The sequence below is a fragment of the Mesoplodon densirostris genome, chromosome 16 (assembly GCF_025265405.1).
Source record: "Mesoplodon densirostris isolate mMesDen1 chromosome 16, mMesDen1 primary haplotype, whole genome shotgun sequence".
Taxonomy (NCBI): Eukaryota; Metazoa; Chordata; class Mammalia; order Artiodactyla; family Ziphiidae; genus Mesoplodon; species Mesoplodon densirostris.
In genome coordinates, this window is record NC_082676.1 from 4882209 (window position 1) to 4906055 (window position 23847).

The 23847-nt window shown below is 61.6% G+C and overlaps 1 protein-coding gene across 4 annotated transcripts; it reads right to left on the reverse strand.

Annotated features, from left to right (window-relative positions):
- Nucleotides 1–3928: 3928 nt before the first annotated feature.
- On the reverse strand, nucleotides 3929–23419 carry NPEPL1 (aminopeptidase like 1). Of its 4 annotated transcripts, none has more exons than XM_060078385.1 (13): nucleotides 23200–23419; nucleotides 22326–22511; nucleotides 21586–21756; nucleotides 17271–17360; nucleotides 16738–16819; nucleotides 14949–15091; nucleotides 9921–9998; nucleotides 7446–7546; nucleotides 6616–6739; nucleotides 6117–6293; nucleotides 5564–5674; nucleotides 4810–4931; nucleotides 3929–4249 (listed from the first exon to the last, which is right to left on the reverse strand). In XM_060078385.1, exons 1-12 carry the CDS (start codon nucleotides 23347–23349, stop codon nucleotides 4812–4814), a joined length of 1533 nt encoding a protein of 510 aa, XP_059934368.1. In that variant the 5' UTR covers nucleotides 23350–23419; the 3' UTR covers nucleotides 3929–4249; nucleotides 4810–4811. The 4 variants fall into 4 exon arrangements, 3 of the variants coding, with proteins under 3 accessions (XP_059934368.1, XP_059934367.1, XP_059934366.1); XR_009530139.1 differs by having other exon boundaries at nucleotides 3931–4249; nucleotides 4810–5025; XM_060078384.1 differs by lacking the exon at nucleotides 3929–4249 and having other exon boundaries at nucleotides 4294–4931.
- Nucleotides 23420–23847: the final 428 nt, after the last annotated feature.

Here is a 23847-nt window from a genome sequence, read left to right on the forward strand (position 1 = left end):
CATCCGGCGGAGACACGGGGCCAGCTGGTCCAAAGGCTCAGCCTCGCTAGGAGTGAGCCCGTATAGGTGTCCCCTCTGCGCGCCTGGCACGGGCAGGGACAGCAGTGTGCGGGCTTTTCCTTGTTTAGGCAGCACTCTCCCAGGCGCATGGTGTCGCTAGGACACAGGTAACCGGTTAACCGGCTCCAGCTCTCAAGCCACAAAACAGGCAGGGCTGGGGTTTGAACCCAGTTCCGCCGGCCCAGAGCCCGTGAGCAGCACGCTCAGCATCCGGCCTCTCAGATCACAGGAGGCCAGAGGGTCCAGGGCCATTTGACAGATGGAGAAACCGAGGCCCAGAGCCCGGGGCCGCACACAGAGCTCCCAGGGGCATTTGGCCAGTGACGGGCCCTGTGAACTGGCTGCTTCTGTCTGGCCAGCCTCGGTCTTGAGCATCTGTGGACTCACCTCCTTCTTCCGTGGACCGGTGCCTACCGCGCCCTGCACTATGGGGACGGCTGCCAAAGGTCAGAGGGCTCTGGACGGAGGCGGAAATCATGCAGCGAGAGCCCGGCCCGCCCTGGGCTTGAATCTCCCGCCTGCCTGACGCACGCGCGCGCGCACGCACGCACGCACGCACGCTCACTGGCTTCCGTGCCCCGGGGTGGGAATAAGATAATTTGCCCTGCCCAAGGCAAACTGCTTACGAGATGCTATTCTATTAGCTGCTAATGGCATCTCCATGGTTGGTACAAGAAAGCGACTGTTTGAGGTGGGCTTCAGGGCCGCTTCCGGCCTGCGAGCCGCCTACAGCTCGGGCCCCCTGGGTGCCGGGGGCAGCCCACCTCCAGCTTCCTACAGGCCAGCTCTGGCTCCTCAGCCAGAAGCTGGCCCCCCAGGGCTGCAGGCTGGGAAGGACCCCACGAGAGGAGTGCGTGTCTCACGGGTGCACACAGGTGGCACTTAATAAAGATTGCTGGCTGAGGAAGCCGCCTTCAGGCCATCCCCACGCTGCACCAGACACGCTCGTGGACGCCACAGAAACTCAGCCGACCCATTAGAAGAAAGGGACAGTCAGGCATTGCAAGGTAGGCCGCGGTCACGGAGTTGGGGAGACAGTCTAAGCTGACTCGGGGAGGGGGCGGGGGGTCTGAGCCCCGCGGAGTTTCTCACGCAGCGAATAGGAACTCACGGTTTCAGATCGAGGCCCCTCCTGTTTGAACTATGCTAAATGCAGGTGACTGTAAAGCGGGCCTCTGGATTTTTGTTTCTTTGTTTTCCTGACTGAAGAATGCTCCCTGGACTCATCCCCAAAGCTTTCAGGACCACAGAGAGGACCGCAGCGAAAATGGCCCACCGGCTGGAAGTTGGTAAGGACCCGTCCCGCCCTCACATCCCTGCCCCCGGCCTCAGATGGCACTGCTGGGGCAGACAGGGGGTCTGTCAGGCAGAAGGGCACAAGGCAGCCCCCCGCCCCCGGGTCCTACCCGTGGGCCTGAGTCAGGCCCCATGAGCCCGCCTGGCTCAGGCGCAGGGCTGAGCAAGCGGCTCGCGGGTTGACAGTGTCTCACATGCGCGGTGCCTGGTACTTTTCCAAGGGCTTTTAAACGCATTATCTTGCTGGAGGCTCATTTGAGGCGAGGCCTCGAAGCCAACTGGAGAACAGCTAATTTACTGAATCCCGAATGGAGAGGAAGCAGAAGGCGGCGTGTGTTTTTGCTGAATCTCAAACTGAAACAACCTTTTGTTAAAGAACAAACAAATAAACAAAACTGCAGAACATCAATTTGCAAGGGAACAGTCTGAACAGAGGTTCTGGGCAGAGCATCACGCAGCAAATTCCAACTCAACCAACGTGGATTGGGGGAGGGGGCTGGTGGGGTCACGGATGTGCTCCTGGGGGCCCTGAGAGCTCTTAGGGGGTGCATCAGTGTGCACCGGGGGACAAGGCTGAGCCTTCCAGGGAGACCACAACTACCGGCCCATCGGGAGATACTGCCAGGGGCCAGCTGGGGAAGGGGCCTCCAGGCGGGGGGGGGGGGGCCCTGAACAAGGTAGGAAAAAGGGGTGCATTTTGGGTGCAGGGCCAGGCTGCGCCTGAGTGGAGGCTGCATTGCGTATGGGGAGAACCGGAGAGCGTTAGAGGTTTCGCTTCCCTGAACGTCCATCTCAGGCCCATCCGAGGCAAGTTCCCTGAGCCGGTCACCTTGGGTGACACTGGGTCTTCCCGAGCCTGCAGACGTCCCCAGGGCCTGATGATGTCTCTCCTGCACAGCCCACTCCCACGGGTCCTGGGACGTGGACCGCCTGGCCTTCTTCCGCAACGCCACAGTCCGGCTGCAGCAGCTGAGGCCGGTGGAGGCCCTCATGGCCAGCCCGGCGGCCGAGTGGCGGGGTGTCCGGGAGTGGCGGCCAGGCTGCGGCCAGGACATGGAGCTGGTCATCTTTAACGACAAAGTCAGCCCCCGGAGCCTGGGCTTCCTGGCGGGATACGGGTAAGGCTCCCCCGGCTCTAAGAACCTGCCTTGTGCCCTGGGCTCTTCAGAACCTTCCGGTCCCTTCTCACCCCTGCTCCCCAGAACTGCCCCAGGAGGGGGTGGGGTCACAAGCCCCTGTTCCCTTGGCCTCAGAAACATACCAAGACGGTGGTTTACTGTCACACAAGCCACTAGCAGAAAGGGACATTCCCACTGTCCTGTCCCTCATTCCTGTCTGCAGGGTAACGTGTGTCTGCTCCACGGGTGCCCGTCACCCCGCCCTCCAACCCCAGGCAGGGGCAGGAACCCCAGACCCACCCACAGGAGGCCTCAGGGGCCGTGAGTGGCTAGCACTCGCGCCCCTATCCAGCCGGGCTGAGTCGGGGGCCGTGACCCCTCTCCCGGGAGAGCGGCGTTGACGGCCGCCCCCCATCCAGCCTCGTCGGGCTCTACGTGTCGGTGGTGATGGTCACGGCCAAGTTCATCCACGAGCACTTCCTTGGCATCGCCCGGTCCATCGTGTACGACCAGCTGCCCGATGTGGACCACGTGCTCAGGCTCTGCGCTGCCGTCTTCCGGGTCCACGAGCTGGGCAAGCTGCAGCTGGAGCAGAAGCTGCTGGCCAGGCTCAGCTTCCTGTACCGCTCGCCCGAGACCACGATCAAGTGGACGCACTGGCGCCCGCCGGCCCCCAACCACCCTGTTGCCGGGGCTCCAGAGGGGCCATGGGAAGCAGCCATCATGTCCTCAGGCCCTTTGGCCTCGGAGAAGCAGGGTCTTTGCCTCAGCCCTGGGTCCCCCTGATGCCAAGCCCTTGCAGCTGCTCCCCAGCTGAGTCCCCGGGCCTGAGGCCGCCTTTGTGCCCGCACAAGGGAGACTCAGTTCCTCCCCTGCTCCCTGACCCTGCATCCTGCAGCCTCTGCGGGGGGTGTGTGTGGGGGGGTACAGTGCCAGCTGCCTGGAGGAGGAGCTGGGCCACCTCGGTGATCTCTGGCTCCTCCAGGGCTTCTCGGAGGAAGCTGGAGCGAGCTGCCTACTTCAAGGCCATTAAGCACGCTAATGACCCATGAAGGCTCCTGGCCCCTCTGGCCCCTGCGACTCCCTGAGCTCACAGCGTGGCCCACCGAGCGCCCTGTGACCACTACTACTGCGACTTAACACGTGGGCCACGGTTTTCCCAGACGGGTCTGGGGCCTCGGAGCCGCCACTTGCCTTTCCCGGGCCCAGTCAGGGCTGTGCGCACGGCAGGCAGTTATTAAATACATGCTTGGGACCAAACCCAGGGTCACCTTGATTGTCAGGGCACAGCCTGGGGACGAGTGTCCTGCAGCCACGTTCTCTCCCTCCTGTCCCCAGCAGAGGAGGCGTAGGCAGCCGCCTCCATGCCGGGTGGGGCCCGAGTCCCCGATCTCCTCCGCTGGGCCCAGGTCGGAGGTCTCCCTGAAACCTGGCCAGACCGGGCCCTTCAGCACCTAGGAACATGCCCGGGGCGGACCTTCACTTGAACCCGTACAACACTTGCCTCGTGATGTGCTCGGGGCGTCGGGACAGCCTTCCCTGCAGACTGCAGGTCGTGGGAAAGCCCTAAGAGCCCGAGGAGTCTGCACTCTGAACCCTCAGATCCAAGATGGCCCAGGCTGTGCAGGCCTGGACCCGAGGGCCCCAGGGTGCTCATCTGTAAAAACGAGGTTGACAAACTGCATCTCAAAGCCAGATGCTGGTTTGGGAGAAGGTGGTGGCATCCTGGAGCCTCAGGCCCATGGGCAGGCATCAGGGTTGCTTTCTAAAACGGGCTGGAGAGAGAGTGAGACGGAGGCAAAGATGTGATGTGGTTCAGCCATATTTAATTCCACCCCCAGTGAATTCTAAGGGGCCAGAGTAGAGCTTCCTCTTGCTCCATAAAATTGGGTCCCCGAAATAAGTCACCTCCATCCTTTCAAAGGGCAGGGCTGCCTGGAGGCAGCGGCAGCCCTGGCTGGAGCACGGGCCTGGGCTCTCTGTAATGTGGGTGCCACGCGCAGGGCCTGGGCTGGAGACTGGGCCACGGCACCCACCGTGGACACTGAGCAGGGGCAGGCGGCCCAAGGGCCACGCAGCCCAGAGTGTCAGGGCCGCGCATGCATCCTGGGGCCCGGGGTCATGCGGAGGCCCCAGCAGGGAGCACGGTCTGCAGAAGCTGGCAGCGAATCAAACAGAAACAAGCCCAGTGCTGCCCGCACATCCCTCCCGGGGGCCCTGCCAAACCCTGAGCTGTCTCCTAAGACTTACAAGAAGGAGCCCTTTCCGTCACCACGACAACTAAAAACAAAACAAACCGAAGCTCATCTTAAGGTATAATCATCCAATTGCTTACAATTAATCAGTGCAAAGTGAGGTAAAAAGCCCAGCGTCGCCGGGCGGGGCAGCCACGTCACACGAGCCTGCGCTTCTTGGAGTCCCTCTCCACGTCCCCCTCCTGGGCGTCCACCTCACAGCCTAGCGGGGACACCAGGTTCAGCAGAGGGTCCTCAGAGGCCCGGCCGAAGAGTGCCAGCAGGAGGGCCACACCGAAGCCCGTGGCCCGCTCACCCTGTGGGCGAGGGCAGTGGAAACACGTGCGGCCGAGCCAGAGCCTCTCGGCAAACCCGCCGCCGGGGTGTGGGTGGGGACTCCTGGCTCCTGGACCAGGACGTCTGCCCCGCAACATGCCCCACGGCCCCCTTCCCTGTCCCGCTACACTCCGGGCCGGTGGGCGACGGGCTGATGGACACGGCCCTGGGCTCCCTGCCCCCAGCCCGTCTCCCTGGGGTGGGAAAGGGCGAGACCGAGGGCCCTGGGCCTCCTGCCGAGGACGGGTCGGCCGGGAAGGACTCCACGCAGCAGCCACGCTGTTCCCAGGGATGAGGAGGCCAGAGGTCAGGGGGACCACAGCTGGCCGTGTGACCCTCACACACAATGTTTCCGATGAGCTCAGCCTGCAGCTTTGGAGCCAGAGAGGGGCTCTGGACGCAAGAGAGGGTGGGAGCAGCCAGCCTGGCGGGGAGGGGCCGGGGAGGGGAGCAAAGCGGCCGGCCGGCCAAGCGAGTCCTAAGGGGGGAGGCAGGGGCACCCCCGGGGCCTGGACTCACGGCGTGCACGGGTGCGGCGATGTCCAGGTGGACCCAGACCCCGGGCCAGTCGAAGCCGATGTGCGAGGCGATGAACAGGCCGGCGCAGGAGCTGGGGCCGTTGTCCCGGTCCTGGGGGAGAAGGACAGCCGTGAACCTTCGGCACCCAGCGGCAGGGACGCTGAGGAGGGGCTCGCCCAGAGCGCCCTCGGGGCTGCGTCCAGCTGGGCCCTCGCTGGACGCCCCGCACCCGCTCCACCCCACTGTCCTCAGCGACCACGCGGGGAGCGGCAGAGAGTGACCCCGAGGGCCGCGCCTGTGGGCTGCGGGGTCTGCCTTCACGCCGGGCAAGGGGGGCGCCAGCGATAGAGCTGATGGGGGCGACGGGGGCAGAGCCCGGAGTGGGGAGGACGCGCCGGCAGCGGGACCAGCGAGCGGCGCGTCCCCACTTTGGACGACTTCTCCCCTCCCCCGACCAGAGCCCGGATCTGGGGCCTCGTGGGGGGACCCTGATCCGCCCTGCTGCTGCTTCTTGGGGTCGCTCTGACCCCGCTCCATCCTGCTCCACACCTACCGCCACTGAGTTCTTCATGTCGGCCACGGCCGAGGTGAACTCGCTGAAGTGCAGCTCCGGGCAGTAGACGAGCGGGTGCACCAGGTCCCCGCACTGCCGCCCGGCCTTCATGCAGGCCGCCTCCCACTCGGCGCTGTTGGTGAGCACTGCCGCGTGGTACTTGCCCGTGGCGATGCCCTAGGGACGCGGGGAGAGATGGAGAGAGCCGGGGGGGAGGGTACCCAGGTCGGGGTGGCGGGGAGCATCCAGGACAGAAGAGGGGCCGACAGAAAGCCAGGCAGCAAGACAGCGAGAGAAGCCCGAGTGCGGCCACCTGGGGGACGGTCCCTGTCCTGCCCTGACGTTCCCGCTGTGGTCCTCGGGCCCTGCGCACCTGCACCCCCGTGGAGCCCCCTGGGCCAGCTCCGACCCCTTACGAAGATGAAGAGACCGCAGACCCCACCCCTCTCAGAGTCAGGGTGGCCTCCGGCTCCTCGGGGGCCGCTGCTGAGGGCCCCACCTGAGCTCCGGTCAGCGTGGCGATGTCCAGGATGATGTCGGCGCCCAGGTCCTTGCACGCGTAGGACACGCCGTCTGCCAGCACCAGCCTGCCCTCGGCATCCGTGTTGTTGATTTCCACAGTCCTAGGGTGCAGCCGAGACCCCACTTAGAGCCCCTCCTTCCTGTCCCCGAAAGAAATGCAGCGCCAGGGTCACGAGCAAGGGGGGCCGGAGTGACGCCCCCCACCCGCTCCTGTGCCTCAGTTTCCTCATCTGTCAGATGGGAGAACAGGGTTGTCTGGGTAAGTGAGGGGAGGCGGCGCCTCTCGGGGTCACCCTGGGGACAGGCGCCCGTGGGAGGGCGGGCGAGCGGACTCCGCTCTTCTGAACCTGGGGCCACCTGCTCCTCCAGAGGCTACCTGCTGTGACTCAAGTGTTTCCTCCTGCAGCTGAGAAGGAGCAGCCCAAGGGCTGATCTCAGGGAGGAGATGCAGGGAGGGGCCCTCAGCTGGGGGTCTGGGGGTGCAGGCTTCAGACACCCGAAGGACAGTAAGCCTAGAGGTCGGAAAGGGCCTGTCCCCCTAAGGCAGGGTGGGTCCCAAGCCCCTGCGGGGCACCCGACACCTCGCACAGTGACACGGCCCGGCTCGCGGCCACCCTGGGACCAAGCGGCTGCTGCCCAGGGGCTCCTGACACAGAGCGTCCTCCCCACAGCGTCTGGCCCTGGCCGGAGTGAGCTGGGCGTGGCCAGGGCTGCCCGCAGGGCCCTAAGAAGGGCCACGAGTTCCAACAACAGAGACAACGTGAAGGGGGCAGGCACCGTGAGGGGGGCGGGCGGGGTCGGCCTTACTTTCCTGAGTACAGCAGGTGGATGTCGTCCGGCCTCGTGGCGCTGGGTCCCACCGAGTTCTCAGCCAGGCAGAACACAGCATGGAGGGTGTCTCTGAAACCCTGCAGGGACAAGGGTGGAGGCTCCAGGTACAGTCTGGGGGTGCCAGCGGGGGGCGGGGGGAGGATGGGCCGGAACTCTCCTCTGACCCACCAGGACAGAGACAGACAGACAGGAGTCCAGGGAGCAGCGAGCACAGCCTCCGGCACTCCCCGTGGCCCTGGCGGCGGGCTCTAGGCCAGGGGTCCGCCACCAAAGTCCATGCAATGCAGCGCTGAGCCCGGAAGCGGGGCTGCGCTGCCGGGTTTGAGGCCCAGCCCGGCCGCTCCCCAGGGGCCTCGCTCAGCCATTGTCTCCCGCCCACACAGGGTGGTCAGCGGTCAAGGTCCCTCACCGCACAAACCCGCTGGCCTGCGGGCTTCCGAGGTTGGCCTCTTGTCTCTGGTGCTTCCTTGTGCCTACCCTCAGGTTGTGTGTGCCGTCCCTGCCTGGTGGAGTCCACGGGGACACAGTGACCCCCGCCCCGTGTCCCACCACGGAAGGCCCTGTGTGGACTCACCTTCTCGCTCCCATTCTCGCCACACTCACCTCTCATTTTAGCATCTGTTGGTCATTCTCACCTGAAACAATTACTACGCTGCTGTTTGCCAAATGGTGGTTTTCTATTTCTATCACTTCTACAGTAAGCAACTGGGATTCCGCTGTGAATAAATGACTTATGCCTACCAGTATGAAGTGTGGATACTTATTTTGTTCTGGGGGTTATGATCCGTCACCATCGTTACGCGTTTTGAGGCTCATACTGAGGCACGCTCCTTTTCTTTTTTTTTTTTTTTTTTTTTTTTTTTTGCTGTACGCGGGCCTCTCACTGCTGTGGCCTCTCCCGTTGCGGAGCACAGGCTCCGGACACACAGGCTCCGCGGCCATGGCTCGCGGGCCCAGCCGCTCCGCGGCATGTGGGATCTTCCGGGATCGGGGCACGAACCCGTGTCCCCTGCATCGGCAGGCGGACTCTCAACCACTGCGCCACCAGGGAAGCCCGACGCTCCTTTTCTTAAAAAACCAGTTACAAGCGGAGCCTCCAGGCTTCGGCCCCTGTGGGGTGGGGACCCTCAGCACCCCACGGCAGCACCCCCAGCGGTGGAGGGTCCAGAGGAGTCCCGAGACCACTCACGGCCGCCAGCTGATGAATCGGCGTTAATTGCCAAGCAGCTCCCTGCACACAGGACAGGTCTACCTGCTGGGGCGCCTCCCAGCCGACCTGTCCGGATGCCAGGACAGACCCTCCGCGGGCAGTCACCCGGGCCCCTCAGCAAAGACTCTGGGCAGCGCGGCCACGTGAGCTCTCCAGACACTCCCCCACGAGCTGACAACAAGCAGTGGCCGCCCGCGGCTGGGCCTTTCCCCTTGCATCCCTGTCGAGCTCATCCACCGAGGGGGCGGGCCCGGCTCAGCCCGCAAGGCCCCAGGCGGGCAGGTGAGCTGGGTGCAGCCCCCAGGCCGGGCCTGCCTGTGCCGAGCAGGGCGAGGGGACGAGGGCCAAGACCCCCTCCCCACCCCACCCCTGGCTCCGCAGAGGGGTGCCACATGCTGCTCCTGGGGGGCCGGTGCTGTGGCCGCAGCTCTCCCTTCTAGGGAGGCCCCCTGGCACCGTCGGGACGCAGGCCGAGCCCTCCTTCCTCCCGGACTTCCTGCTTCCCTCTTGGGGGTGCCTGGGCAGAAACTATTTGCCAAAATCTTTTCACCGCATGTCCAGCCCTGGGAGCCACGCTGCTCAGGTGGCCCGTCTGTGGGGAAGGAGGGCTTGTATCTGGTGACACGAAGGGCCGGGCTTCTCAGAAGCGCCCGAAGGAGCTGAGAGGTGAGTGGCCCTGGACGGCCGGTGTGCGCCCACCCCCCTTTGCTGGATAAACACCCTCTACAACTCCAAACGCCGGGGAGCAGCCACTGCTGCTGGCCCCCTCCACAGGGCTCCCCTGGCTCAGCAATCTGATTCCAATCGTCGGGCTCCATGAGGCCTGGCGTGCCCTGGGTGGGGAGTGCGGGGCCCTCCGGCTGCCCTGGACGTCTGTGCTCAAAGTGGCCACCCAGGCTACTCCAGGGCCGACCCCGGGCCCCTTCCGCCAAACAGCAGCCCGGCCCTCCGCAGACCCCGACCCTGAGCACCGGACCCCGAGTGAGAGCGGGCAGGCCGGGCGGGCAGCCTGCTCCCCAGCACCCTTCCCGTTTCGGTCCGGACGGGCGAGGCTCTCAGAACTCAGCGGGGACCCGCGAAGCCGGACGCACAGGGGAAGGTGACAGGCTCGGGTGGAGGAGCCCGAGGGGCCCAGTGCTGGGGTGCAGAGGAAAAGGGGCCAGGGGGCTGCAGAGGCTCAGGAAGGACGGGGGGGCGCTCTGGGGAGAAGGGCCGCGAGGGGAGGACGGGGCCGCACCCACCTGCTTGACGGCGGCTCTGAAGGCCCCCAGCACGGCTGCGGCGCCTCCGCAGTCCCTCTTCATCCCCGGCATGGTGGTCTGCGGGTGGCACAGGGGGATCGAGAGAGAGGTGAGCGGATGCTGACCCCCCAGCGCCAGGGCCCCCGCCGCAGCCCGTACACCAGGGCCCCGGAGGTGCAGGACCCGGTGCCCACAGAACCCAGGAAACGCCACTGGTCGCTTGGGGTCCCCTAGAAGCAACGGGAAGCAAGGGCCAAAGATGCCGGGGTGCCTCTGGCTCGAGCAGAGCTTTGGGAGTTACTGAAGGGAACTGTGTGAGGAGGGGAGGGGGAGGGGGAGACGTCCAGAGCTGCTGGATTCGCCGTGGCCTGGCTCCTGGCTAGGCCATGACCAAGTCCCCCTACCTTGACCGCCCCGTCCGGGTTAATGGGCGCTCTTCCCAAATGTCACCGATCACCGTGACATCACCAATCCCACCCCCACCCTGAGGATACCTGTCACCCGCCCCAGTTGGCGTCTCCGGGGTGACGGGTCTAATGGGAGGACCACTGGGGACAGAGGCGCCCTCCGGCCACAGGGGTAACACGATTTTCTGTAAGCGAGCTGAGAGCAGCTGCGCGTTTTTACGTTCCATAGGTTCCCAACACTAACTGACAGGTTTGTATTTTAAATTAACAACAGGTCATCGGATGTAAGGATTTGGGATCGAAAGGTGCCGAGTGAATTTTCTGAACGCTTATTGGATTACGTGAGCCTCGAGTTTCAATGGAAAGTATTTTTAGATATAAACGGAGCTGCTTTTACAATTAAGTTGAGTGAAAATGACTCAGCGAGCACTATTGAAAAGAAGCCATCTATTTTGACCTAATCTGCGAGAAACCACAAGATTGTTTAAAAGGCAAAACAGGGCCTCAGACCTAGAATCAAACCCCTTGCAAAATGGCCGCACAGAGAACGGCTCGAGATGGTCACTGAAACCCCATGATCCCCTGTCACGGGCAGAACAAATGTCCCACCCAAAACGCAGCTCAACGGACTGTGCCAGCATCTCAGACCCCACCTGTCGTTCCTGTTTCTATAAGAGAAACGATTTCCATGGTAACGCCTTGGTCACTGGTAGGCTGACACTTGCAGCAATGGGGCAGGGGCAGTGATGGCTGGAGCCGTGGCCCAGGGCCCCACGGGAACTGGCGGTCACTGGATTCATTTCCAGGCCTTCCGGGAGATAAGGCACTGCCCATTTCACTCGAATCTTCTTGCTGAAGCAGTAAACGATTAACTTTTCAAAATCTCTGCCGTTGGGTACGGCCGTTCCCAACACTGTCTGTGATGGGATGGAAGGTGCCGGGAAGGCCCTGCTCTCTCTCCCCGACGCCCGGCAGTCGGTCACGGTGGGTCGGCCGGAGCCCAAGTGGGAGCGGGCACTGAGTCTTTCCTGAGCTCAGCAAGCCTCTGTTCTTGCAAACACCATTGTACTTGGAGGAACCACTGACAGATGCTGGGGATCCAGACTCAGGTATCTGCAGACATTTTCTCAAAAACTATCAAAGTGAGCCTCTCACCTCCAGAAGGGCACCGGGCATTGCTTGGCGCCAGTGGTAACATTTGAGCTGTCAAGCAAAAATCAGAATTTTGGAAAACTTGTATCTGCCTCCATGATGGCTTCCTAACACTCACCTTTTTACATGAGATAGACGGTGATATTAACGAATATGGTTTTAAAAAATATTATATAATGAAATGTGTCAAAATCTGGAGGTTCTGCATAACTCTGTGAACAATATTTTCCAAATGACCCATATCATGTGTGATATTATGAAATGATACATTCAAAGTTCAAGACAGACAGATTTCAACATAGCAGAACACCAAAGCTCACAGACATGGTTTCAGATTCCGCATCATAACTAACCTTTCAGAAGCTCCCACCTGTCAAGTTTTGGTGTAATAGCAAAGGAGAATGTCCTGAGTTACCTGAAGAGGGTACTAAAAGGCTTCTCCCTTTTCTAACTACAAAAGGACTGAGGCCAGATTTTCTTTTTACATTTCAACTAAAACAGATCACAACAGATTAAATGCAGAAGAAGATAGCACAGCTGATCACAGCTGTCTTCTATTAAGGCACACGTTAAAGAGCTGCCAAAATGTAAAACACTGCCACTCCTCTCGGTAATTTTTTTTCGTTTTGGAAAATACAGTTCTTTTCATAAGACTGTATTATTTACAGTGGTATGCAATGGGGTCATATTGTTATTTTTTAATGAATTAATAAATATCTTTAAAATTTCCCAGTTTTAATTTCTAGTAGGGTAAATACCAGCAGACATCACCCTTATAAACAAAATCTCTTTGGAATCAATACTTGTGAAGACTGGAAGGGGTCCTGAGTCTAACACACTTGAGACCTGTTAATTCATGCTGATCCTGATTTGCCTTGAAAATCTTTGAAAACCGGGATTGTTCCTACAAAATGGGGAGAGGGTGCCACCAGCAAAATGACGAATTCCCAGGAAGCCCTGCTTCTCACTCCCGCCCTCTAACCAGCCAACATCCAAATGAGCCTGGAAGTCTGCCCCCCAGAACTCAGGGCAAGAGCCCCTATCGAGGGTGTGGGCGGGGGACCAGCACCAGGTGCAGCTAGAGGGGCTCATCATCTGCAGGGAATTTCAAACGGTAATAAACCGACTAAAAGTCAGTCTGCCCATTGTCATCAGTGGAAAAATATTCCTCCTGCTGTTGGCCGAAGCGAGTCCTAATCACTTAAATGAAAGCTTCAAATCCACCTATGTCACCTCCTACAACATCAGCTCCAGCAACACCATCCTACACGGACACTCATCACTGCCCGTGGCGTAGACTCCACGCGGTGCCCTGGCTCTGAGTCGGGCGGGCTCCGGAGGCGGACGGTCAGCGTCCACGGCGCCTGTGACGGCGAGTTCCTGCCTTTGGATGGTGCGCTCGGAGGGAACCCCGGGGAGCAGCGAGCCTCTTTGCTGCCGTCCGTCTCGGGCAACCACTGGAGTTGTGGTGTTTAAAACGTTTTTATCCCACAGACGTCTGAAAGCTGCTGGAGTTGATCTCAAAGGACCGGAGACGGGGATGCTATACCAATCTGGGGAGTTTCTTGGGAAATGGGATTCTTAGTGGTCTCTGCCGAGGGACCCTACTGTTGGAGACTTTCCCTGAGTATCTGTGTATCAGTTGCTTCATGGGATAGAAACTCTTCAAAATTAAAATTAATTGTGTGGTTTTGGATCAACTATGAGTGAACATAGACTGACCAATCTGGTACCTCTGTCTAGTGAACGTAAAGATGTGAAGATGACCAATTTTGATAAGGTCATTGACAAATCCGCAGAAACTAAGGCCTGACAGCAGAGTCTGATGCTGGCATACAGCACCACGAGAGAACAACATGGAGGCATCAGTTTTTTTTCTATCAAAAATGATATTAATGCTATTTTCTTTTTTTTGGCCGCACCTCACAACATGCAGAACTTCCCTGAATAGGGATCAAACCCACGTCCCCTGAAGTGGAAGGTGGAGTCTTAACCACTGGACCACCAGGGAAGCCCACATTAATGCTGTTTAAAAGTGTTAATGGATGCCTGTTTTCTTTATTTGTACTATAACATTCATTGTTAATTTTTTATTGGCATGATAATATATATGGAATTCAATAAAAGGGAATTCACTATCGGGGAATTCACTACTGGTGTTTGGTTTTTTTAAACATTTATTATTTGTTTCATTTCCCGATTAGTCCTGAAAATAATTTTGTTGTTTAGAAGAGGAGGGATGTTAAAAAAAAAAAGATCATCCACTCTAGGTACCAAATACAGAAGTGCAGAAAGTAGCAGCACAAGCCCTACACTAAATAGCAGCTGACCCTGGGGTGTGATGTCAGAGGAGCGACAGGGAGCGGTGGGACCCGCGGCCAGCCGGAGGAAGGCGGCGCACCCACAGGGGCAGCTGCCGCTCGGCTCCAGCAGGGTGCCAACCCTGCAGCAGGGTGCCGCCTCCAGGTGTGAACGCAGGGCCGGCGCTGCCAGGTCCCCTGAGATGACAAAAGGTAAGAGACCCAGTCCCGTGAGAATTCTTCCTGTTTTTATTTATTTTTTATTTTTATTTTTTATTTTTTTTTTGCTGTACGCGGGCCTCTCACTGCTGTGGCCTCTCCCGTTGCGGAGCACAGGCTCCGGACACACAGGCTCCGCGGCCATGGCTCGCGGGCCCAGCCGCTCCGCGGCATGTGGGATCCTCCGGGATCGGGGCACGAACCCGTGTCCCCTGCATCGGCAGGCGGACTCTCAACCACTGCGCCACCAGGGAGGCCCCTTCCTGTTTTTAAATGCTGGTAACCAATTCGGATTTTAAAACACCATCTGGGCCAAGAGGACGCGCCTGAGAGCCACAGGGGCTGCCAGTCGTCAGTGTCTTCCCCGCGTGAGCTTAGCTTGCACTCAGCCGTCTAAAGCTCCCTCTCTGGGATGGCTGACTCTCCTCTTCCAGGTCTCTTTCCCAGTTTCCCCCTAGAGCCCAGCCCAGGCCTGGAGCACCTGCATGTGGGATGAGCAGATGAAGACACCTCTCCTCCTGCTCCTGGTGCAGGGCAGGCCCCTGGGCGTGAGGAGGGGCCACCCTTAAGAGAGACTCTGGGACTTGCAGCCTCCCAGCAACGCTCCCAGGTGCCTGGCTTCTGGGCCCAAACTCCCCTCCCTTTAACCAGGGTGTCTGCTTTCCAGAGGTCTCGTGAGGACCACCACTAAGCACCCTCTTGGGGGACCTCAGACGGTCGTGGAGATGGTGCGCATCTCCCCAGGCCCCTTCCTTCTTCTCCAGATTTTCTGTTTCCTGCCTCCTGCCTGAAGTGCAGGCGTGAAATCGTCTGCCTCTCGGGGGACTGGGCCCCACGGCCTCTCCCCTGGACGCCCCGACTCCGAGGCCCAGGAACCTTGCTCCTTCCTCCGACGCCTGAGAAGGGGCCCTCCCGCCCGGCCCCGCCCGAGCCCCAGCCCCGCACCTCACCTTCCCCTTCATGCTGAGACCCCCGGTGTCGTAGACGATGCCCTTGCCCACCCACGCGATGGTCTGGGTGGCTCCGTCTGGGGTGTGGCTGAGGACGGCTAGGGCTGGGGGGTGGAGGGCAGCCTTGCCCACACCGTAGATCCCTAGGGAAAGCACAGGACATGTCAGTGAGGCACGGGCTGGACCCAGCGGAGGACTCCCGGAAGCCCCCCAGCAACACTGCTCTCTCCCTGAAGTAGCCACTGGCCTGTGGACGTTCCTCCCGGACAGCTCCCTGCCCCCTCCCGACCCCTCCCACCCCCTGGCTGGTGTGGGATCGGGGAAGGCAAATGAGTTCACTGCCCTGGGACTGCAAATGAATTCTACACGAAGTAGTGTGAGGCAAGAAAACCCGCTGAGAAAAAAAATATTGTATCATTCCCAGAAAGACGTGAACAGGATTGCAGAACGAAGTGATTTTTGGATAGTTCTTGAAGGCCGCTCCAGCCCCTGCTCACCCTCCCTTCCTTGACCTCTCCGTGCACTCAGGATGTACCTCCCCTCCGACCCCCCCCTCCCACTGCCTCACTGTTGGTTTCTATGCCCCATCTTCTCAAGAAAACTGTGGCTTGCCGTGGGCACAGCCCATGCCTCAAGGTCCCCCAGTAATCGAACTGAACAATCGTAGCAACCAGGACAAGAGGCAGTAATAGCTGCCTGACAAACTCCTACTCATCCTGCAAGACCCGCTGCAAACGTCACCTCCTCCGTGAGGCTTTCTGACTGAACCGCCTCTCCCTCCACTAACACGTGCCCACAGATTCTGCCTCTGGGCATTCACGACCGTGTGGATCCCCTCCCCGAAGTATGGGCAGGACTGCCTGTCTCAGTTCCTCTGGGTGTGGCAGAGATGACAAGACCACTTCCAAGATTAGGTGACAACAGGAGACCTTGCCTCTATCTTGCTTTGCTCTTTCTCGTCTCTTGCTCGGAGACCTTGCTCTGAGAGAAGTAGTTGCCACGTTGTGAGCTGCTCAAGGACAGGCCCACAAGACAAGGAACAGCCAGTGGGGCCCGGAGGCCTGCTGGCAGGGCCGTGAGTGAGCCCTGCTGGGAGCATGTGGCCAGCCCCAGTGGGGCCTTCAGATGACCGCAGCCTCGAGAGAGCCACGCCCGATTCCCCACCCACAGGACTGCAAGACGACGGACACGTGTTGCTTTCAGTTGCTACCTTCTGGGGTAACTGGCTTTGCAGCCTCCGGTAACAACGACAGTGACCTTCCCAGCCAGACAGAAAGCTCCTGTCCTAGTCGTCACCGCATCTCAGTGCCTGGGAGTCGGGGGAGGACGGGCCTGGCAATCAGGAAAGGCTCTCTGAGGAGGTGGCCGAGAGGTGCAGGGTAAGACGGTCCCATCGTGAGACTACCTCGGGGGAAAGCATCCCAGACAGAAAGGGCCGCAAGTGCAGGCCTTGATGTGGACGTGAACTTGTGTATTCGAGGAACAGAAAGGCCCTGCTGGGTTAGCCGGGGAGCCAGGACGGCAGCATGTGGGAGGCTGCAGAGGGAGTGGGCGGGGGAGGCCTTGGATCCTGAGGCTTCCAGGGTCTGAATCAGAATCTGAATCGCTGCCTCCTCCCTCCCCCACAGATGGTCTGCTTCCCAGGGTCTGGCCTTGGGGCTGGACACGGGCTGGGTTCCTTCAGGGCGAAGCCTGGGACGACACTCCATGCAGCCTGGTGCCCCCCTGCCACGCAGGTGCCCCGGGCCGCTCCTGAGGCCAGGATCTGCACGGACCAGACCCCACCCACCTCCAAATCCTCTCGCCTTCAGCTCCTCATCCCGGATGACGGTTGGGACGATCCCCAGTTCTTTTCCAACTTTCTTAATCTCCTGGATGTGTTCATGGAAAAAACAACAACACACAAACACGTGAAGACGGCTTAAATCAGGGTGAGGCCAGGGCCTGGGCCAGGGGTGAGCAGATGCCTTACGGTGGGAGAGGGATGGGCTGCGATGCCGCGGCTTTGACTCTTGGCTCTGAGCATGATTAAACCCAGGAGAGGCGGCTCACCCTCCAAACTCTGCGATTTCCTGCAGCTCATGGCTGGAGTCCTGCTGAGGGGCCTTTGGGGAGGAAGCTCTGTGCTCCCTCCACCCTCAGCTGAGGCCTGGGGGCCCCTCGGCTCCGGCTGGACGGCAGGACTCTGTCCGCAGCAGCCCGCGGCTTCCCCAGACGAGGTGCAGAGACTGTGGACCATCTCCCTGCAGCCCTGGGTTTCCTGACTCTCCCTGGGGTCTACCGACACCATCCCAGTCCCGGCAGGACCCCAGGGCTACGAACCTCGAGGAAGGTGTCTGTGTTCATCTCATTGCAGGGCGTGTCCACGATGCGGGCTGCCAGCCGCACGCCTTCTGTGGCGCTTGTTAAACACTAGGAGAAACAAAAGGCCGTCACTGGGGCCCTGGGACCAGGTGGAAGGCATCCCTCCTCATCCAATGGCCAGGGGCCCAGAGGTGTCAGAGGCACACGTCACCCGGGAGAGGTTGCAAGGCTGCTGCCAGGGGAGCGAGGGCAGGTGGAAGGGAAGCAAAAGTTTGCCCGTGACCCCCCAGCCGTCTACATAAAGTCCAACACAGCTCCAGAATCACAGAGGAACCCTTCAAGTCTGGCATCCTGCCCGGCCTACACGGGGCCCACCTTGCTTTCTAAACCTCATCTCCTGCTACGTACGCCCCTCATCCAGGTGGCAGGTGGCCCTCCTGCCTGGCTCTGAACACACATTATGTATGGCCTCTGCCAACCCCCTACCCCCTTCTCAGGATGAGGTGTTGCCCTCTGTTATGGACTGAATGTCCTGAAGCCCTGACCCTCAGTGGGATGGTATTAGAAGGGCTTTAGGAGGTGATCAGGTTTCAATGAGGTCAGGAGGGTGGGGCCCCATGACGGGATGACTGCCCCTAAGAAGAGGACACAGCGGGCTTCCCTGGTGGCGCAGTGGTTAAGAGTCCGCCTGCCAATGCAGTGGACATGGGTTCAAGCTCTGGTCTGGGAAGATCCCACATGCCGCGGAGCAACTAAGCCCATGAGCCACAACTACTGAGCCTGCACTCTAGAGCCTGTGAGCCACAACTGCTAAAGCCCGTGGGTCTAGAGCCCGTGCTCCGCAACAAGAGAAGCCACCGCAATGAGAAGCCCTCGCACCGCAATGAAGAGTAGCCCCCGCTTGCTGCAACTAGAGAAAGCCCGCGTGCAGCAACGAAGACCCAACGTGGCCAAAAATGAATAAATAAATTTATATATAAAAAGAAGAAGAGGCCGCAGCCAGAAGGTGGTGGTCTGACAGCCGGGGAGAGAGCCCTCCCAGGACCCACCGTGGCCCTGGACGTCCTAAACATGTGCTGTTCAAGCCCCCCGTCTGTGGGCTGTTGTCATGGTGGCCTGAGCAGACCAAACCACTCCCCTTCTGTTGCCAAGCTCCCAGCTACGCTTTGAGGTACTTCTCAAAGGCCATATCCTCCAGGAGCGTCTCTGGATCCTCCCAATGGAGAAAAGGTCCCTGGGCCCGCTGGGGAGGCGTTTTTCTCACATGGGCCCCATGTGAGTGTCACAGACCCCCACCCTTTTTCCCGGTCATCGGATGTGACACTGCTCTGGCCACAGGGCCAGGAGGGAAGGACACAGACAGACCGGCCTTGCGCACCGAGCCAGCGCCCAAAGGGCAGCAGGAGCCTGCCACCGGCCACCACGGGAGGCACTGCAGACGGGGCACGTGCACACGCAGAGGTCATGCTCATCCCCAAACCGGCTGTCCCCCCTCCCCTCGCAGCTTCCTCCAAGAACTTCTGTCCACCCGTGTCAGCCCTGACGCTCGGCTTTGCCTCCTGCCCCACCTGGCCCTCCAGCACCCACCTCCAGGGCCTGGCTGCCTTTCCCAGTGCAGGGAAGAGGCAACATCAAGAGAGAGGCGCAGCGTGGGTCTGGGGGAGGTGAGGACGGCACCCTGTTCCTAACCGCCTCTGCCAGCGCCGTGGGGACGGGGAGGGCAGGCTCCAGGCCCACAGCGGCGGCCCAGCCACCTCTCAGGCTGTCTCGAGGCAGTTAAACCCTGGAGCCTCAGAGGCAGAGACTTGACAGCTCAGATGTGCCGTGCAGCCCCTGCTGCCTGCCAGCAGGCTCTCCCCCAGGAGGGTGAGGGTCTCTGTCTGTGGGGGGCTGCACAGACCTGCAGCCGCTGTCTGGGAAGCGCGTCAGTGCCAGCCCCACGGAGGCTCAGGTGAGAGGGTGCACCTTTGGGGGAGGAGCCTGCACCTCACTGTGCCTCAGTTTCCTCATCACAAAAGCAGGATCATCCAGGGCTTCCCTGGTGGCGCAGTGGTTGAGAGTCCGCCTGCTGATGCAGGGGACGTGAGTTCGTGCCCCGGTCTGGGAAGATCCCACATGCCGCAGAGTGGCTGGGCCCGTGAGCCATGGCCGCTGAGCCTGAGCGTCCGGAGCCTGTGCTCCGCAACAGGAGGGGCCACAACAGTGAGAGGCCCGCGTACCGCAAAAAAAAAAAAAAAGAAAAAGAAAAAGCAGGATCATCCATTCACTCATTCATTCATTCCATCCACGTTTACGTGAGCACCTACTGTGCGCCAGGCTCCACACTAGACTCTGAGTTCAAAGATGCCCAAGGGACGCAAGTCCAGCAGAGAATCACAACACATTGTTCCATTAGATGCCACAGAGGAGGAGGGTAGGAGAGGCCACAGACATGGGGTCTAGGCGGTCCCCGTGGTGAGGAAAAGGCCAGCCGGGGTGTCAGAGACTCATGTGCTCACGATCCAAGACAGAAGAGAAAGAGGGCTGACGGATAGTGGCCGCGGTTTAAGCCTGGCTCCACCCCATGCTGGCGTGGCCCCGGTAAGTCACTTAATATCTCTGAGGCTCAGTTTGCTCAACTCTAAAGTGGGGAGAGTTAACAGAACCCATTTCACTGGGCAGTTGGGAGAATTAACTGTGTGCACACATGTGTGCTCAGAGCAGCGCCTGACACCTGACAAGCACTCGCAAAGCGCTGGCCCCTGCCTGGTTGTGAGGCAGTGGGAAGCGGAACCGGACGGGGGAGTCTGGAGGCAGCGAGTCCAGTTAGGAGGCTGCCGCCATGGTCCCAGAGAACAGTGGGGTGCAGGTGGGCAAAGTGGGATGGGTGGGATGTAGGGGCCAGGGAGACCCTTCATCACATACAAAGCCGGTGTGGGGATTATTATGCACAGGACCAGGACCCTGCCCTCTGGGGGCTGGGGGACTCCGACTCCAGCGCAGGGCACAGAGGCTAAACTCAGATGCGTAATGTCCGGTGAGGATGGCTCTCGGCTGGCAGAGGGCCTGGCAGTGTGGGAGAGGCCGGGCTAGCCAGGATGGCCAGGTCTCCCCGAGGAAGGGATGCGGGCAGAAGCCGGACTGAGACCAGGCAGAGCGAGAGCCGGAGGGGCCCTGGAGAGGGACCCTGAGCAGGACTGGGCTTGGCGAGGCCAAGGGACAGCAGGAAGCCAGTCCCTGTGGCTGAGGGCAGGAGGAGAGGGGCTTGGAGCGGGTAGAGGACGCTCAGGCCTCCAGCCCCAGCCCAGAACTCAGAAGGAACTCCCTGGAGCTGGAGGGAAGGAGTGATCGTTGGTGTCCAACTGCAGGCTGGAGCCCAGGGGCACTGAAACCACCCAGAGAGGAGGGTGTGAGGCCAGAATGCCCCCATGGTGGGGGGGGGGCACAAAGGGAATGCGGAGAGGGCGGGGCAGGCGGGAGGGGTATGGGGAGGAGAGAAGGCTCAGGCTCCTGGCTGGGCGGGTGCCCTGCAAGGAGGGATGACCAGTGCTCAAGTCAGGCAGATGTGGCCCTTGGAAAACAATGTCAGGAAGCGGGTGGGCGAACTCCATGCTGGTGGGCTGAGCGGGGAAAGGGAGTTAAGACAGGCAAAGCAATCGGACCACGGGAGGTGAAGGGAAGAAAAAGAGGAGCTGTGTCAGGAGGGCAGAGATGAAGCTCATTGTCTCCTCCTCGGGGAAAGAATCCCGGTGCGGGGGGAGCCGTTACAGACCTGGGGGCACAGAGCGGATGAGGGGCTGCTCAAGGGGCCTGAGACAGAGTGACGGGTGAGGGAGGGGAGGGGAAAGGACCACCTGAGTGTGGCGGTTGGAGCGGGGGCTGCAGGTGGGGAGGACGAGACCACAGCACGACTGGGCTGGGAGGGTCACCACGGGAGGGAAACCTGGCCTTCGGCCCACACGAGGACTTCTAGGTTGGGAATCACTTCCAGCCTTGCCGTGCCTCCAAAGGATCAAACGAAGGAGGATCAAATGAAATAACATATGTAAAAGCGCACCATAAAGGGTAATGTGATATATACACAGGCAGGATTATTAGTATCAAAACGTGAAAGCACCTGGCGCGGGGTAGGTGCTGGATAAACACTGGCTGAATAGAACCGAACCCTGAGAACAAGACCACCCTGGGGGGAGGGAGCCCGCTGCCCGGCTTTGGACAGGCCCCGGGGGGCCTTCTCGGGAATTCCAGCAGCCCTGTCCTGTCCTCCCAGGGAGTGGGAAAGAGAGCTCTGCCCAAGCTGGGGGGCGGTGGGGAGTGCGGCACGGGGACCCGGTGTGAACTTCCAGACACCCACTTGCAAAGTGGACACTTCCACTGGCCCGTTGTCTTGTCCCACCAGGAAAAACTCCACTGTGACGGTCTTCTTCTCTGGCCGCCGTGAGGCCCCCGAGCGTTGGGTGAAGAGTGGGAAAGCGCGGGCCAGGGCACAGGCCGAGGCGAAGGCGTCCGACCGCTCACAGACCATCTGCAGCACAGAGAGTGGAGCTGTGGTGAGGGGGAGTGAAGCGGGGTTGGGGGTGGGGGATGGGACCAGGGCCCAACCCATGGGAGCCGCCATCAGGAAGCGCTAGGGCCCCAGAGCTGGGTCAGAGGCCACTGTGGAAACAATCTGGACGGAGATGCCCCAGCAAAGCCATCATCCCAGGGGCCTTCCCCAGAATCACTGTCCCACGATGTGAGAAAGAAAGTGTCAGCCACCAGATGGGGTCAACTGCCTCTCGAGACAGGAAGGCAGGACGTGCAGCGATGCACAGCGGACACAGGCTCAGGAAGCCTGGGTCTGATGAGTCTCAGATCTGCCACCCAAACTGATCTGGGGTAGAGTGTTCCGTCTCGGGGCCCTCGGTATCCCCGGCGGCGGTAAGGCCGGGGTTGCACGGTGCGGTCGCGGCAGCATCGTCCGCATCGGGGATACCGTGGGCCGTTGTGCTCTGCGGTCTGGTGGGCTGAGCCATAGGCCCCGGCCAGCAGGCCAGCACACAGCGACCCGAAGCTCAGGGGCCCGTGCGGGGCCAGCCCCTCAGAAGCACTCACCAGAATGCACCGATGGGTTCCCGGCGGCAGGCAGGTCCGCACGAGCCGGGTGACGAAATGCGCGGCCGAGGGGCTATTGTGCCTGCTCACCCTGGAGGGCAGGGCGGCCACGGTGGCATAGTTCAGGTAGAGGGGACAGCTGTCCGTGGGGCTGGGGTTGAGGGTGCTTAGGGCAGCCTGCCAGAGCTGCATCAGAAGAGGAGACACGAGACAGACACCAGCCTTTACAGGGCCGCCGGCCAGAGCCCTGCGCGCAGACGCCTGCCTCACTTGCTAAAAGGGCACTTTTGCAGCCTCCCCGCGGCACCCAGGATCCCTAATTAAGAAGTGTCACATCTCACTAGATAAGCGCTGTGTGCGCGCTGGCACACGTCCACCCTCGTGGGATTAAACAGTGGGGACTTAAACGGCCAGGCTGGAGGCTGCTCTGCTACAAACGCTGGAAACCAGCACTGGGGTGGGACGCAGCCAGGTGCCCCTGGAGTGGGGCGGGCGGCACCGCCACAAGGGCTCTGGAAGGCGGTGTCAGGGCCGCACAGGCTGCCGGGGCCCGGCCCCTCGAGGGCAGTTCCTTCGCGCCTGGTCGAAGGACAGGCCAGCTCTGCCCACGAGCCTGCGGCCCGGGTGGGTGCGGGGCGCGCGCGGCCTCCGGGCGGGGCTGCTGGACGGGAGCCCGCTCCTCTGCTTCCTGGGAGGCGGGCGGCCCCGGGCCTTGCCGGCCGGCCTGGCCTGCTGGGCGCGCCCGGGCCGGCGGGCGGGCTGGGGGGCGCCGGGCGGTCGAGGCGGGGCCTCCAAGGCCTCCCCGCCGGCCCGGCCCCGCCCGGCCTCCGCTCGCCGGCAGGGCGGCGCATGGCGGCCGGCGCGGCCCGCTCACCTCCTCGGTGACCCGGGGCAGCAGCTTCCCGCGGACGTGGCTCCAGGGCACGCGGTGCAGGTGGTGCAGCTGCCCGAGCAGCAGCAGCGGCCGGCTCTGCGGGTCCGCGTCCCCGGCGCTCGCCTGGAACTGCAGCCCCACGTTCGCCATCTTCGCCGGCCCAAGCCCCCCGCCCCGGCCACCGCGCCCGCCGCGCTTGGGCTCCCGCTCCGGCCGGGCCTCGGCGCCGCCCCGGCCCTGCCCGGCCGCCGGCCCCGCCTCCCCCGCCGCTCCGGGCCGCTCGCGAGACGTGCAGGGCCCGCCCGGGGCGCGAGGGGGCGCCGGGCCGGCGGGGCGGGAGGCAGGCCCGGGCCGGGCGGCCCGGGGCGGCCCGGACCTGCAGGCCCCGGCCCGGGGCGGGCCCCGAACCCCGAACTCCGCCAGGCCCCTTACCGCAGGCAGTAGGCCCAGGCCCGGCCCCACCAGGCCCCATTCCCGGCAGGCCCCAAGCCCCGGCAGGCCCTGACCCTGGGGCAGGTCCCGAGGTGGGTCCTTCCGTGCTAGTGAGGAAACACATCTCTCCAGACGGCCCTTCCGGGAAGGGCCCCCCCAGCCCCGGCAGGCTGCCAGCGGACCCTAGTGGGCCTGAGCCCCAGCAGGTCCTGAGCA

What these genes read in the sequence shown, in the direction of transcription:
- NPEPL1 (XM_060078383.1), bottom strand. Translation starts at nt 23,349, where the DNA reads ATGGCGAACGTGGGGCTGCAGTTCCAGGCGAGCGCCGGGGACGCGGAC. An exon ending in ACACAGACACCTTCCTCGAG is followed by an intron (nt 16,820 to 17,270) that starts GTTCGTAGCCCT and finishes GAACACATCCAG; the next exon opens with GAGATTAAGAAAGTTGGAAA. An exon ending in GAAGGCGAGAGGATTTGGAG is followed by an intron (nt 15,092 to 16,737) that starts GTGGGTGGGGTC and finishes TGCTTTCCCTAG; the next exon opens with GGATCTACGGTGTGGGCAAG.